Below are 16439 nucleotides of genomic sequence, written 5' to 3' on the forward strand. Positions count from 1 at the left end.
CAGCTGGGGGACACCCATTATCTCGGTACTACTGTGATCTAATCATCTTTGCTTCAGTAAATGTGGGAACTGTAAAATCCTCCACAATATGCCTACCACCCAAACCACAGACCTAGAGCACCTCAACACCACTTCCCCCACTGTTTCGCTGTGGCGCTTTCCCTGTTACAGGCCTACTCCTCTTCGCTTACACAAAGAATGAGACATGAGACAAGTATTGGGGCACCTGGGTGACTCAGTCGGTTGAGTGTCCGACTTCAGCTCAGGTCATGATCTCACGGCTCTTCAGTTCGAGCCCCGCGTGGGGCTCTGTGCTGACAGCTCGGAGCCTGGAACCTGCTTCGGATTCTGGGTCTCCCTCTCTCTCTGCCCCTCGCCCACTACATTCTGTCTGTTTCTCTCTCTCAAAAATAAACATTAAAAACATTTTTTTAAAAAAGTCAAACAATGAGGACAAGCTTTAGGGAGGAAATCTGAGCCCATGGAGAGCTGCCTGAAGGTGGTCCACAGGCAAGGCCAGCCCTGTCCCCGCTTACGACACATCAGGCAAGAAGGCAATGTGTGACAAGGGCGTTAAGGGAGAGTGGCCCCAGGAAGCAGCTGCATTTGTGTGAACCAGGACCCTGAGCCTAAGGGAAACATGAAGAAGTCAACTGGAAACCCGCTGTGAGTCGGAGGGGGGTACAAAGGATGTGCTCCCGCGCAAGTCAGCCGGGGTAAGTCCACGGGGAGCTGTGGTCCCCTCCGGAAGACCAGGAAGACGTCAAGGACGGAAGTGTAAAGCATGAAAAGGCTGTAACACCGCACTTCAAACAAACGGCGCACGTGTGCTCTTCCAAATTTACAGACATAACCATCGTGAAGTTACTACGCCCTAATACATGAGATCTTTCCTAAGGTATCCACGACACCTAACAATACACACAGCTTCTGATTAAAAAGATCAAAAGAATGACAGATACATTAAAAACTTTATTATGTTCTTCCTCAGCCACCCATGTAAACGGACTGTCACAAACAGCAACTGACTTTTAAAAACCGTGCCACAGTCTTCAGAGGCATGCCCAGGATAAACAACAAATGTCAGCAACGGGATGACAAGATCAAAAACTCAGAACGAACACATCCGCAAGGCCCCCTCACCTTAGGCATCTGCTGAGTGATCTTGGCCAGGTTCTGCCCTTTCTTGCCAATGATGAATCGGTGAAGCCAGGAAGGAGCGGAGACGGACGATACCGTAAAACTGTTGGCCTAGGAAACCAGGGGGCAGAGCAGCGGGTTTGCGGGGGCCAGCTCACGCGTGTTCATGCTCGCCAGAGCCAGGCGTGCGCTCCCCCGACGCGGTCCCTGCACCCAGCGCCCAGTGTCGTATGCGGCAGTTACCTTGGCATAGACTTCAGTCAGCGCCTGCCCCAGCTTTTCAGGCTCGCCTCGAAGTATCACAGTCTCGGAGATGCTGTCTGAGGGTGGGATCTCCACAGACACGCCTGTTCTTTCCAGGATCTCCTGTAAGGAATTGCCCTTGGGCCCGATGACATACTTGTGCTGGGACTTCTTTACCTCCACAGCGATGGTTGTGGTCTTCTTTTTCTAAGAGCACCATGAGGGAGTCAGAAGGGAGGACTCAGGAGGAATAGGTGGGAACAGAACACTGTCATCAAAGAAGGGGGGAGCAAGATGCAGAGCCTTACATACTCGTGAGCCCTCTCAAGTGAAGACGGGGACCAGCCAACCCCCAGAACCTCCTCTGATCAAGGGCTGGGTTTCGTCCTCACAAGAATCACCTGAGAATTTAACTACTCAAGCCCAGACTGAAAAGTGCAAGTCCATGAGGTGAGGGCACCAAGTCCTCCCCCTACCTCAAGGAGTGAGTATGGGGACTCCATGACGGGGACTCACAGCAGACAGCTAGCTCCAACATTTGACTGGATCTGGGTGCTACATCCAGCCCAGACGTCTAGCTCCAAGCTCTGTCTACTCTTTCCCTGCCCAACAGCTCCACCTGCTAACTAACTGGAAACTGAACTCATCTGGGCACAAGAGGGTAAGAGGCAGGGGCTAGACTTCAGCCACACCTCCAGATGACAGTCCCCACACTCTCTGCCCAACCACTACCTTCTCCTCATAAATCTTCTTGATGCGAGCCACAGCCTGGGCCAACTGCTCCTTCTCTCCAGTGAAGACAATTTCTGTCCGGTTGACGCTGGGTGGGGGGATGTTGATGCGCGTCCCTGTCTCCTGCATGATCTCACCAACAAGTCGGTTATAAGGCCCAGCGATGAAGGGGTGGAATGCCTTCTCCACTTCCAGCCTCTCGACAGCACGTTTGTCCTGGAAAGGACAGAACAGAACCATGAAGGCACAGCTCTTGGGCTGAGGCCAATGCACACACACCAAGCCCTCACCTGGCCCCACCTGCTCAGCGGAGATGAGCAAGACTTCATGGCGAGCTTTCTCGATTCCTTCTTTGGTACCGGTGATCCTGATCTGATTGCTGGCGTCATCTGGGCGTGGGATCTGGATTTTGGTTGCAGTTTTGAGCTCTAAGTCTTGCAGTTTCTCTCCATTTTTGCCAATAACAAAGCGATGGTGTTCTTTGGGAATGGCAACAGTTGCTGAGGCCTGTAAGAGGAAGAGAGGCAGAGAAAACAATAGTATTTGTAGGTCCTGAAAAAGCATTATTTCTCCACGATATTCTTTCTCTCCGCCTGAAACGCCATTTTTGTCTGCCAGTGCCAGCCCATCCTTCAGAACACTCCCAGGTTAAATAAACATCATGCTCTTGGGGACGCTTACCCTGACCCCAAGGCTAGGAAAAGTCCAAGTGCAATACACCCCCCCAGGACCCCATGACACATGCTCTGCTGTCATAGTTAGTCAGAGGTACTGATTTGTTCAACAGCTTCTCGACGCAATGAGCCACCACGAGAACAGGAATATTTAAGAATGCTGTCTTGTTCTCCACTTCCATGACTGTCAGCACCATCCTGGGACATGGTAGGAAAGCAGGTACATAACTGACTAACCACATTAATTTTTGTTTCTGGAATACTAAGCTATTTTTATTTTCAGACATAAGACCTATATCCCTAATAAACTCTTTTTCCTCTCTTTTACAACCAGTTAAAACAGACGACTTGTCTGAGAAAATAAAACAGAAATAGTCCAAAGCCTTCATCCAATGAGTCCAACTGCTAGAAATCAAGCAGGTTCCTGAAGTCCCAAAGAGCCAGGAGGACACAGGCTCCCAGTCTTCCCAACTCTGTGCAGGAAGTAGGCACTAAGACGACTTAAAAAAGAAAAGTGTTAAAGCTCTCAACACTGGTGTAGCAGAAACTCCCGTATCAGCCACTTTCCCCTTCCCCCAAAATACCGTCTTATAGCAGACTACCTGACGTTCAAAACAAAAACGTCATAGAGACCATATAACAGGACCTCACTTCCCAACCAGCACAGAAAAAGACCACCAGCTTGTTACACGTTCTGATCAGCTCACGTTTGCTCCAAAAATGGATCAATGAGGAAATTACAGTTTATGTATATGTATATTATTATTATTATATTATTATTATTAAATTATTATTAAACTTTTTAAATTTTTTAAAATTTTAAAATGTTTAAATTATTAAACATATTATTATTATACATATATTATATATATGTATATATTACAGTTATGTAATATGTAATTAGTTTATGTACAGAATTACAGTTTATGTAATTCATCATACCACTGACGTGTCATGACGTTGACGTAAGAAGAAAAATCAAACGATCACCTCCAGAAAATTTAAATCTATTTATGATTTAAAATGTGCAAGAACATGAACATCAATGGATGTGTTACTCCTGTAACATGACAAAAGGCATGCACCCTACTCAGCCTGTACTTAACGGGAGGTACCCACTGAGGTCTGCCCCCCCTAACCTCCACTGCAGGGGGTCACCACAAAAGGAAACCCAAGGAAGCAAAGCAGGCACAAAGATGAGACAGGGAAGAGGCACGGGCCTGTGCCTTCCGGAGCCCCGGGAAACTACAACTTTGTTAAACGTCTAAGGTCTATAACAGGGAGAAGAGCAGCACCAAAGCAGCTTTATCTTAGGCTAACAGCAACTGGTTAGAAGACAGAATGCAAAAGAATGGCCATTTCTGACAGGCCAAAAAAAAAAAAAAAAAAAAAAAAAAAAAAAAAAAAAAAAAAAGACTAAGTAGACACAACCCAACATAAGAGGTGGGGTCCCTGCACTAAAACTCACAGGACGGGGGCGCCCGGGCAGCACAGGGGGGATCCGAGCACTAGAACTCACAGGACGGGGTGCCCCGGTGGCACAGTCGTTAAGCATCTGACTCAGGCTCAGGTCATGACCTCACTGTTCATGAGTCCGAGTCCCGTGACAGGTGAGCCCCACTTCTCTCTCTCCCTTTCTGCCCCTCACTCACTTGTGCCCTCTTTCAAAAAAAAAAAAAAAAAAAAATCACAAAACACTCCTTTAAAGCTCTAATGCAATCTTGAGCAAAAGGTAGATCATAAAGTTTTGCATGGCAGAACGAAAGAGAAAGGCACAAGGAAAATCCTGAAAGAGGACAGTACGGGAAGGGTACCAGTAACTGTACTAAATATAAATAATATAAAACTACTACCCTTAAAACAGAATATTAGCACACAGAAAGACAGACCAACAGGTCAGAACTGAAAACCCCCAAACGGAAACAAGTTAATACGGAAACGTAGGACTTCATAAAAACAGCCACTCAAATCGCTGGGAAAAAACTCTTTTAAAACTGGTGTCGACAACCTAAAGCCATATGGAGAAGGATGAAACTGGATGTGTCCCTCCCCCTGCTGGTAAGAAATTCCAAACATCCAGAACAAAAAGGGAAGAACACCCTTCCAGGCACCAGGAAAAAATGAAATTTCTCATAATCCAGAAGTGAAACAGTTTCCCAGTGAGGACTCAAAATAACAACAGTAATGAACATGACTACACTTGAATAACCCGTCACACAGCAAAACACACCAAGGTCAAAAAACAAATGGCCAACTAGGAAGCATTATTCATAAGGTGTATTACTGGTGCAGGTTTTTAAATTTTTTTTTTTTAACGTTTATTTATTTTTGAGAGACAGAACATGAGCAGGGAAGGGGCAGAGAGAGAGAGGGAAACACAGAATCCGAAACAGGCTCCAGGCTCTGAGCTGTCAGCACAGAGCCCGACGCCAGGCTCGAACTCATGAAACGAGCCATGAGATCACGACCTGAGCCCAAGTCAGACACTCAACCGACTGAGCCACCCAGGTGCCCCTCTGGGGCAGGTTTTAAGAGCCCTAATACACTGAGCAAGGTAGACTCTTTAACTTGACAGTGAAGGCCAAAGAACAAAGAGCACACAGAGCAAATGCAAAGTCTGTATTAAACAGACACTCAATCCTGAGCGCCTGGGTGGCTGAGTTGGTTTGTTGTCAAACTCTTAATTTCGGCTCAGGTCATGATCTCCGGGTCGGTCGTAAGATGGAGCCCCATGTCAGGCTCTGCACTGACAGTGTGGAGGCTGCTTAAGATTCTCTCTCTCCCCTCCCCCACTCACACTTTCTTTCAGAAAAGTAAATAAAACAATTCTGCTCATCTGAAAAATCCAAATTAAAAGTACACTCAGCTACTTTCCAGAATGCCAAAAGCCCAAGCATCTGACAGGCGGGGCAAGCCTGTGGGGGGGGCCCCCGGGTGCAGCGGGGGGCCAGGGCTTGGCTGCTACAGAGAAATTAAGTATGCACTGCCCTCAGACCAGCCCAGACCAGCCACCTCACTGCTAGGAAACTCATCTTCGGACAGACAGGGTAAAACAGGAAATCCCCTATGTACAAGGTTTTTAACCAGACACACTTATAACAGAAGTCAGGGAGGCACCCAAATGCCCATCAACAGGAATGCCTGAACAACTTCCAGCACACGCACAGAGCACCACGCACCCAAGTAAGAAAGGAGGAGAGCCACTGTTTGCTGATACATATACATCTCCAAAAAATACGCAGGAAAAAACAGGATGTAGGGCAAGGTTTATTACAGCAAGTTATCTTCTGCTTCTATTCTCAAACCCAAACAAGGGAAGGATAAATCAAAGACTAAGAATGGTCACCTGGCAGGGGAGGGAGACTGGGGGGGGGGGGGCTGCGGAAGCTGTCTCTGACAGAATCTTATCACACAGCTCTGACTCTGTCCCAACCTAACTGTATCTCAGGATGAGAGCATGAACTCCTTCAAGCAATTTTAAGACTCCATCACCTTTCATCTTAATTAGAACTACCAGTTTGCACTCATGCAACTTCCTAATAAAAAGGCACAGAAGGGCACCTGGGTGGCTCAGAGAGTTAATCGTTTGGCATCGCCTCAGGTCAGGATCTCGCGGTTCGTAGGTTCGAGCCCTGCGTTGGACTTTGTGCTGAGAGCTCAGAGCCTGGAGTCTGCTTCGGATTCTGTGTGTCTCTCTCTCTGTCCCTGCCCCCTCATGCTGTCTCTTCCCCTCTCTCAAAAGTAAACTTCAAAAACAATTAAAAAAAAAAAAAAAGGCACAGAGTTCCTGGATGAACAGTTGACTTTACGTCTGTGGCTACAGTTGGCCTGCACGTCTCTGTGTTCGAAATCAGGGCATGATGGACACGAATGATCACTCCAGAAGGCGGCAGGAGGCCAAACCAAAGGGGGTCCCACTGTCCAAAGGTGATGCAAACTTCACCATAAAGGCCTAAATCAACACGTCAAAAGTTCATAATGACAGTGAGAAGATTCCCGGGTCCCCCGTGAAGATGCCAGGGTGCCAACGTAGTCTGAACACTGACTCAACGGGTGGCAGAGGAAAGTTCTTCACAAGAAGACCAAGTTAATGGGGAGGGAGTTAGAAAACTGCCATCTGCACTCAACTGAATTTAAGCCGTCTGCAGATGATAACATTACTAAGCAAAAGATCAGGAACTTTATTAATGGATGGATTTGCTGAAAACTGGAGTCTAGTCTTGGAATCAATAACAACCACACAGGACCACCCACAAGTTTCCTTGCCAAACAAGTTGAACATCAAAGTAACCAGCCCCTAGATCTAACCCCCAGTTTACAGGAAGTAACAGTGGACGGTGGGACAAAGCAAATACCTGCTTATCCCAGAAAATCAAAGGCACCAAGAAAAGGGGGGGAGGGCACTACTGAGGAATCAAAGAGGGCATGAGCACAAGACACCCAGCAGGCAGGCCTGGTGTGGATGCCGATTTGAACTCCAAAGACAACTGGAGATAATTAATGTAAGAAGTCCACAGACTGGGCTTAGTATGTATATATTATGAAATTACTATTACTTTTAGGGGTACCTGAGCGGCTCAGTCCCTCAAGTGTCAGACTCTTGACCTCAGCTCAGGTCACGATCTCAGTTTGTGGGATCAAGCTCCACATCAGGCTCTGCTCCAACAGCACGGAACCTGCTTGGGATTCTCTCTCTCCCTCTCCCACGCACACTCATGCGCTTTCACTCTGTCTCTCAAAATAAGTAACAAACTTAAAAATTACTGTTAACTTTAATGAGTAACAGCCTGGTAAATTATACTTTTAAAAACGTGGGGGGTAGATTACAGATGAATGTATCTGGGATCCGCTTTAAAGTAAAGAGAGGTGTAGGGGGAGTGGAGTGGGTCAGGTCTTCTCCCGCCCAGTGCTCACTCACAAAATACTCAAATATTCACTGACCAGTAAACAGCAAGTCTGAGAACTGATTACATGTCAGCAGCAAGGTGAAGTGCTGCCTGTGTTTCGGGACTTCGGTCCCTGAAGCTAGTGGAGAGTTAGTGACTTTCCCATGGCCCACAGGACGGGGTGAGTGAGAGTGTGGACAGCACAGGGCAGTTCCCCTCCTCCCTGCTAAGTCCCTGCTCTTGCCCCACAGCCCCTCATCTTTTAGCCACAACATTCTAGAGCCAGCTCCCCCAGGAGTTTGCAGAAAATCAGTGGCAGGTGGGGAGAACCCCCATTTCTTTTTTTCTCTTTAAAGACTATATTTTTAAGTAATCTCTACAACCAATGTGGGGCTCGAAATTATAACCTGAGATCAAGAATTGGATGCTCTTCCAACCGAGCCAGCCAGGTGCTCCAGGCTGCCCCCCCCCCCAACCCTTTTGTTAGAGTGAGAGACATTGAGAGATTGAAAGAGAGTGAGAGAGAGAGACAGACAGACAGACAGACAGACAGACAGACGTGTGAGCAGGGGGCAGGGGCAGAGGGAGAGAGGGAGAATCCCAAGCAGGCTCCACACTCAGCATAGAGCCTGATGCGGACCTCAATCTCATGAACCTCGAATCATGACCTGAGCCAAAATCATAAGTCAGACGCTCACCGAGCCACCCAGGCAGGCACCAACAGAACCCCCATTTCTTTTTTTTTTTAATTTTTTTTTAAAGTTTATTTATTTTTGACAGAGACAGAGTGTGAGCATGAGCTGGGGAGAGGCAGAAAGAGAGAGGGAGACACAGAATCTGAAGCAGGCTCCAGGCTGTCAGCACAAAGCCCAACGTGGGGCTCGAACTCACGAACTGTGAGATCGTGACCTGGGCTGAAGTCGGACACTTAACCGACTGAACCACCCAGGAGCCCCTCTTTTTTTTTTTTTTTTTTAAAGTTTATTTGTTGTGAGAGAGACAAAGAGAGCATGAGTGGTGGAGTGGTAGAGAGAGAATCCCAAGCAGGCTCCGTGCTGCCTGTGCAGAGTCTGATATGATGTGGGACTTGAACCCACAAAGCTGTGAGATCATGACCTGAGCCAAAACCAAGAGTCGGACGTTTAATAGACTGAGCCACCCAGGTACCCCAGGACCTCCATTTCTAAGTAAACCCACCTAACGCTGTCTCTGTCACAAGACATTTTAATTTTAATAAGATTCTCTGCATTGACCTTCACCTTTAAGTGACACCGCTAATAGAGAAACAAAAGGTATCATAGATTTATTTATTGTAACAGTTCTCCCCAATCAATTCCAAGTAGTGGTATCAGACTACTAAGAACTATGGAACAGGTTCAAAACAACATCTGAACTTGTAACCTCCCAAGTTCAGGACCCAGAAACGTGTATTTAACCAGCAATGCACAGACCCTCGAGCCAGGCCCTGGGAATGAGTGCCCTGTGGTGGTGTCTGCACTACACCATCCAGTGAGCCCAGCTTCTCCAAGTGTCTCCACCCTCGGGACAAGCCTTTACCTTTCAGTCCATTAGGTCAAATAGCAAAAACAGTAGGTGTCCCACTTCTATCCCCGATTTAGTGGTTTTTCAAATAAAAATGCCAGGAGGCTCCACATGTTGCTTCCCCAGTGGGGGAAGGGTCTGACGAAGCCAAAGCCGTATCTGCAGGAGCCAGCGGCACGGTCCAGGGCACACCTGCTCAGGAGAACTCATCTGGGGACCCACCTGAGTCTGCAGTCTAGCAACAATGTCCTTCCGGGCTTTCATGACAGCATCCAGCTTCCCCGACACCATGATGGAGAGACCCTGGTCTTTGGCGAGAGACAGCTCCAGATGGGCGCCGGTCCTCTGCATGATCTCCAAGCAGATTTTTGCTTGTTCACCTTCTCCAAACTGGTTCATGTCCTTGTATTTTCTCTCCTCCAGGGGCACATGGAACACCTGCTCAGGAAAAGACAAAAAAGGGAAGGTAAAGAGATCAAGAGACGGAGAACACTTAGGTGCGTAGGCACCGAATACAGAGTCAAGAGCCTGAGTCCGCAGACTCCTAAGTATCCCGCCTCCTCCCCTCCCTTGCTCTACAGCCAGAGAGGGGGTGCCGCAGAAAGCACCTCAGGGCAGGAGGCCGCCCTCCACTGAAGACAACTATACCCCGATACAAATGGACAGCAAGGAAGCACCAGGTAAGAGCGCAGTGAAGGAAACACACAGGGAGGTAAGAGGGGCTGAGGGACAAGGAGACAGAGAAAAGCCATACTCAGAGGGGAGAGGGAGCAAAAGGGAGAGGGCGATAAAAAGGGGGCACATCAGGGAGCAGCGTGAGCACGAGGGGGTGTTGTCCAAGCAGGAGAAAGGAAGCCACCGGATCCCCCAGCCCACTCTGCAGCAAGATGAGGGCAACGAAGGGTTCGGGCAGAGGTAGGCACGTGGACTGATGACTCAGGACGCTCCGGCTGCTGGACGGAGAAGGCACTGAGCAGAGGCAAGAGTGGAAGTGGAAGGAACCAAAATGACTCTTGGTTTTGGGCCTGAACCCGAGTAAAACATGGTGCATTTAGTAAGATTGGGAAGACTGGGGAGACACCAGGCCTGTGTCAGATAGCTGCCGGAAAGGTGGAAAGACCCAGGATGCAGTCGGTTAGGAGGTTCAGGCTCAGGGGACTTCTTGGCACATGGGTGGCAAGTAATCAACAAGCACGATCCGACAAGAGTTCACATGGGAGACGGGGTTCACCTCACCAATGTCCCAGGTCAGGAGAGCAGAGAGATGGACTAGTGAGATCAAAGAAAGCCACGGAAATGGGTGTCCCGGAGTCAAAAGGAGAAGACTTGCTTTGACATGGGGGGACAGAAGGCAGAACAGACAGACAAGTTCCTGTTGGAGCTGGTGATGTGGAAAGCCACTTTCAGCAATTAGGAGCAGAGACTGGATTGCAGCAGAGACTGAAGAGCCAAGGGACCCGCTCCTTCTGAGCGCCAGGGCTACGCGGTGGGCGTGAGGACAGCTGCCCCAGCAGTGGGGAATGATCTACCCTGAAAACCGCCGCCCCCCCCCCCCCCCCCCGGCATGCCCAAAGCATTCCCATTTCTGTGTGTTCAAAACCCACTCCCTCAGGTGCTACCACTTCCTACCTGGAATGGCAGAGGAAGAAAGAACGGAGTTTCTACCTGAGTGATGACGGAAGCTTTGATGGGCCGGATCTTGTTACTCCAGGCGCCAGCAGGCTCCTGGGCGTTTTCCAAGCAAGCCGATTTCTCAGGGAGTGGAGGGAAGGCATCTTTGTAGGTTGGAGGGTCGCTCTCCTCTTCTGAATTTAAAGTAGCAACTGGACCAGCCGACACAGATTAAAAGGAAGCACACCACTTTCAACATTAGACGAAAAAGACACTTGGAGAGTTTTAATGTCAAAATAAATCAATAAAAGAGAGCAACAAAACATTAATTGTGAGTGACACTCCACCCCCATCTCTTCATTTAGTGACGGTAAAGGGCCCTGTGAGCTCACCAGGCCCAGCACCCTCAGGTTCAGCATGTGACCTGGAGGGGCCAACCCCGACAGCAGGTGCCTTACTCCTCCCTGAGTGGGGTGAGCCCCGTGAAAACAGGCCTTACCACAAAGAATTTGAGCCCAAGAGTCTTCTAATCCTTGCTTACAGAATCACAACTATGACAACGCCTGGCACATAATCAACCCTTAAATATGCAGAACAGAATAATGTCAGTGCCCACTCAGCACTGCCCTCGAGACCCGCCTCCGCGGCAGACCCAGGCCGATCTCCCACTGTGCTGACAATGACTTGTGCAGGAGCTGCCGTCTCTGACCACCCCCTCCCAACTGCACAGGAGCCAACAAGCCTGGTGGAAACCAGGCCCCGGAGCATTCATCACCTCCATCCCCCACAGAGCCCTAATCATTCACGGTTTTTTTGTCCCATTCACCAGAGCTCTGTGAAAGCAGGAGCGGGGCTGTTCTGGATCCCCCCCGAGTGCCTCGGCAATGGTAGCGCCCCGCAAAAACCACTGTGAATGGATGTGCACACAGAGCAGGGAGATGACCTTTGGAATGAGACAGGCCTACGTGCCACTCCGGGCTCACCACTTCTGGCCACGTGGCTGTGCTATCCCAGGACGCCAAAAAGCCTCCGTGCTGACAAGCAGCCGGGTCCTGTCAGTGCCTGGCGTCCCTCATCTAGAGAGGGAAACAACCCTACGGGGCAGCTGGATGGCGCGTGGCAGTGCTTGGGTCTCCACTGCCCTAGCAATAAATGAGCACTCGAAACACGGCCAGTGGGACTTACAAAGTGAAATTTTAATTAAACTTAAGAACTGATAGTTGATTCAGTTATTAGAAAACGTTGAAAGTTGAGAACAGGCTGGAATAGAAAACCCTACTCTCTCACCTGAAAATTTTATAGAATCTGCATACAGATGAAGGATTATAAACGAGAATTTAGCATTCAAATTAAATTATCCTGTTTATGCAAATACACACCAGATCTTGAAGGATTTTAGCTCAACACAACTGGGAAACAGCAATTCTGAAAAAGAATCTCGTTAATTCCCAGTGACCACAATCACTGGCTTTCCAGAAAGCGGTCCACAGTTTGAGAGTTTCTGTATCCAGAAATACTGGCAGAAAGATCTGACAAAGATGCCGAAGGAGCGACGTCTCAGAGTGAAGGAGAAAGGCACAAAAGGGGCCGTCACCTTTGATCTGCTGCGGAACCAGCCCACTTCGGTGTTCAGCAAAGCTCTCTTGGGTCAAAACTGCAACGGAGCTCATGGTTGATCTCGCGCCCGCGCACAATCCGGGTGAGCCACTGAAGCAGGAAGGAGGGAGTCAGAGAGAAGAAAGTCAAGGCACAGCGAGACCGTTAAGCTTCGCGTTTCGGCCAAGGGTTTAATTGTTTCACCGGCAAACCACACCATTCTCCTCACAACCTGTGAGGTACCAGGACACTCAAACTTTCACCAAGTGATGAAAGGCAAAACGCAAGGGAAGGAGGGTCCGTGGACAACTCTCCCCTCCAAGTTTAGCCGCTAAGCGAGGAGGCGGAGGCTCCAACTGAGCGCTCCAGCCCCATGAAGCCCAGGGGCGGCAAAAGCCTACAGACCGACACCTAGACAGCCATCCTAACATCTGCCTCAGATATTCCGGGGGTTGGTTCACCCGCATGCCTCCTAATGCTCAAGAGATCACGTGACAGCTGCTACCAAAAGCCAATCAAACAGCGTCTGCAGGGATCTCAGGCACCACGGGCACTACAGGCAAGGCCCAGGGCACCGCACAGCTTGGCGATGCGGTCTGGTCCACGGTGGGGGATGGGGTGGGGATGGGGAGCAGCTTCTTTCACTGGAACAGCAAGAAGCAGGATGGGCAAGTGCCTCTGACAGGTGGGGGCTGGGGATTCTTTGAAGTCCTGTGTCTCAGGGGTCAGAGGGGACCCGCAGGTATAGAGTTCCTCAGTCCAGGGAAAGAACCATGCAGTCTCTGCCTCCAGACCTGCTGCCCGAGCACCCCGTACTCAGCGGGACTCCAGGGCTCTGAAAGCCACAGACCCTTATTTGGAAAAGGGGGCTCTTTCAGCACGGAAGCCGTGGTGTTTGCTTCCCCCTTTCAACTCGAGGCGAGCTCCACGCTGCTGTGAGAATGAAGAACCCACTTTTTTCACACAATTACACACCTATCTGTATGCACCACTGTGGCAAAAAAGTAGTAAGAGAGCCAACTGATGTAAAAAAGTGAAGTTTTTGTGTCATTCTCAGAACTCAGAACTCTTCCTAAATCCAAGAAAATTAAGCTCTACATTCCTAAAGAGAACACAACCCAAATTCAGACGATCCTGACTAAACATAAAACTTGAACACAGTCATGGAAGCCAGACGACACACCTGCAGGGCACACGTGCATGCCGCCGGAGTCGCGATGTGGAGCCACAAGCCTCTCTGAACCACTAGAAACGTGTGCGCGCGCGGCTCTGGGACGGGAAACCTTTGGAAAAGATGGTCAAACTTACCAGCAAAGCGGTCAGTAGCCAGAGAGTCCGTCCCGAGGCCGCCTCTGTCAGCCTGCCAGTTTTCGCTGGTGTGGGACAGGAAGGGAGCGGGAGCGAGAAGAAAACCAGAGAGAAGTTACTTATCTGTATCCTACAACCCAGATCCTTTTACCTCCTAAACAGAAAAGGGCACGACATCATCTACACTTCGGTATTACTACCAACATTTAGACAAGTTTTTCGGGAAAAAAGGGGAAGCTCTCTGCCCTTAGGCTATCAGTTTCAAACAAAACCTATTACAGTAAAATGTAAACCATCTAGAACTTTTAGGGGGCAATTTTTCCCTGGACCGGAGTGAGCCCTCAACACCGAAACTTTTTTTTTTTTTTAATTTTTTTTTTCAACGTTTATTTATTTTGGGGACAGAGAGAGACAGAGCATGAACGGGGGAGGGGCAGAGAGAGAGGGAGACACAGAATCGGAAGCAGGCTCCAGGCTCTGAGCCATCAGCCCAGAGCCTGACGCGGGGCTCGAACTCACGGACCGCGAGATCGTGACCTGGCTGAAGTCGGACGCTTAGCCGACTGCGCCACCCAGGCGCCCCAACACCGAAACTTTTCAATTGACCCATTTTGAAGTAAAATCCTTACAAACTTGATGGTCTGTTCTCTTGCGTGGTTGACGAATTTCTCCTGCACCCCTCTTAATCTCTGACTGCTAACCCAGGAGGAAAAACATTCTGTGACACAAAACGGAATGGGGACCTCGGGGGGCTCCTCCTGAGCATCTCAGGGTGAACGAGAGCTGCTGTCTTCATGAGCTCGCTGTGCCTTGTGGTTACTCTGTTCCCGTTGTTATCCTGTAAAAGTCCTTTGGTCCCTTCTAATCCACTGGGGATTTAGAAACCAGGCCATAAAATAGCAGGGTTGGAAGGGACCCTCAAAGGCCATCTGGGGAGGACCGAGAACCACTCTGTGAAGTAAGAGGGTGTAGGTCACCTTGCCTTAGGGACTTTGGGAGAGTGAGGCTGCCAGGTAGGTTACCTGCCACTTTACGCAAACCAGCACACACACAGGGACAAGGTGCGAGAAGGTGGACTTTCCAACAAAGGTTGGGTATGTGTCTGAGATGGGAGAATTGACAGCAATAATAACATCATCCTGCTACCTAACTGTAGAATAACATCCCCAAATTCTTGCCTGTGATACGTTTAATTCAGGAGTTAGGAAGACAATTCACGGCAATCAGGGGTGCACCAACAGACTCAGGTCTCATTGTCCAGCGGCATTTCAGAAATTAAAACAGAAACAAACAAAACAAAACAAAACACAAAACAAACAACAACTCTAAATGCAAGGCTTCGGTCACACGGGGCAAGTGCCACAAGCCAGAGGCCAGAGCCTCTCTGGGGCCCCAGTCCCACCAGATCCTGGTGTGCACCCTAAGGCAGGGGGAGAAAAGTGGAGACAAACTGGCCAAGACAATTTTATTTAAGAACCTGTCTCCAATAATTCTAACCCGCAAGTCCTACTGAAGACTAAGGCTCTTCCATTAAATCAAAGTACCAGAGCAGCACGTTCACATGTTGATTTTGACAAGGTGCAGGGAGTGAGCACTCCTTGCAATCGCACATGTCTGGCCAGGGCACACCTAGCTAGTCCAGGCACAAGATGGAGGTGCTCGAAGTCAAAGCACCGACAGCGAAGCCAGGACCCAGGCATCCACCCTGCCTTTGTCGCTCAGAACTCCCACGTGGGCTTTTACCTTTTACCTGCCAACCTTGCCCTTTTACCTGCCAACCTTGCATCTCAACAGCCTCCCTCCCACTCCAGGTCACGAGGAGTCCCTGTTACTTCCTAAAACCCTCAGACACCCCCCTAGTAACTCAGGTTCCCCACACGATCGGCTAGACCCACACCCTCTTCTCTGTGCACCTACTGACCGGTCCTCTTGCCTTCCTTGACAGCACAAATCTTCCGTGCCTGGTGAAAGCCACACAGCAACCCTGCAAGGTACAGTCACTGTCCATATCCCCTCCAGGCACAGGTCTGTGACAAGCAATTCCCACTCCGCACCTGGAGTCACGTTAGAGGACGAATTCCTGAAGGTCCCTTCTGAGATAACTCGCACACCTTTCAAAAATCCATTCCAGCTCGCTCTTCCACGGGACCTTGTAGCGCGAGAAACACAAGAAAGGATCGCACACCTACTGACGTGCCAGAGTGAGAGCCTGTCCCAGAGCCTCTGACACCCCCACGTGCACACGGGCCCCCGGGGCAACAGAAGGACAAGTGGATCTCCAGAAAACTCCAGACTTGTTTGACAGGATACACTGGGACTCGTCTCCAGATTTCCAATGGTAGTTTATCACAGCTGGAAATGAATGGATCACAACCAACAACAGAGTTAACATCTGGGGTTTTGATATCCTCAGATAAGATGGCTTTTTTTTTTTTTTAAATAAACTTCTCAAAACCCTGTCTTAAGGATCCATTTTAAGCACATACCTGATGACCCTTCTCTTAAGGCTCTGCTCTAAGATTTTATAAAAGGCTGATCTCAGCCCTCCTAACGTGCTCTCAGCATGACAGTCTACCTGCCTCCACGTCTACAAATCAGCACCAGAGAGACTGTCCCCCACAGCTCTATGCCCGCCCCAGCCTGCTCCCCGCAAGCCCTCACTCTGCCTTCACGGACAACACACAGCAAGAGGACTCCCACTCCAGAG

The 16439-nt window shown here is 49.3% G+C and overlaps 1 protein-coding gene across 5 annotated transcripts in view; it reads right to left on the minus strand.

Annotated features, from left to right (window-relative positions):
• Positions 1-16439, minus strand: part of LOC122482005 (high density lipoprotein binding protein) — a 73325-nt gene that overhangs the window by 22622 nt on the left and 34264 nt on the right. For 4 of the 5 annotated variants that reach the window (XM_043578419.1, XM_043578418.1, XM_043578421.1 and 1 more), the window contains 8 exons: positions 13733-13797; positions 12423-12535; positions 10883-11040; positions 9440-9655; positions 2416-2622; positions 2116-2331; positions 1384-1590; positions 1144-1251 (listed from right to left, as the gene is read on the minus strand). In XM_043578419.1, coding sequence (XP_043434354.1) covers positions 1144-1251; positions 1384-1590; positions 2116-2331; positions 2416-2622; positions 9440-9655; positions 10883-11040; positions 12423-12498 — 1188 coding nt within the window. In that variant the 5' untranslated portion in view covers positions 12499-12535; positions 13733-13797. Of the gene's footprint in view, positions 1-1143; positions 1252-1383; positions 1591-2115; positions 2332-2415; positions 2623-9439; positions 9656-10882; positions 11041-12422; positions 12536-13732; positions 13798-15653; positions 15712-16439 lie in introns of those variants that run through there. The other variant, XM_043578420.1, reaches the window with a different exon arrangement.

This window comes from Prionailurus bengalensis, chromosome C1 (genome assembly GCF_016509475.1).
Source record: "Prionailurus bengalensis isolate Pbe53 chromosome C1, Fcat_Pben_1.1_paternal_pri, whole genome shotgun sequence".
In the NCBI taxonomy this organism is placed as follows: domain Eukaryota; kingdom Metazoa; phylum Chordata; class Mammalia; order Carnivora; family Felidae; genus Prionailurus; species Prionailurus bengalensis.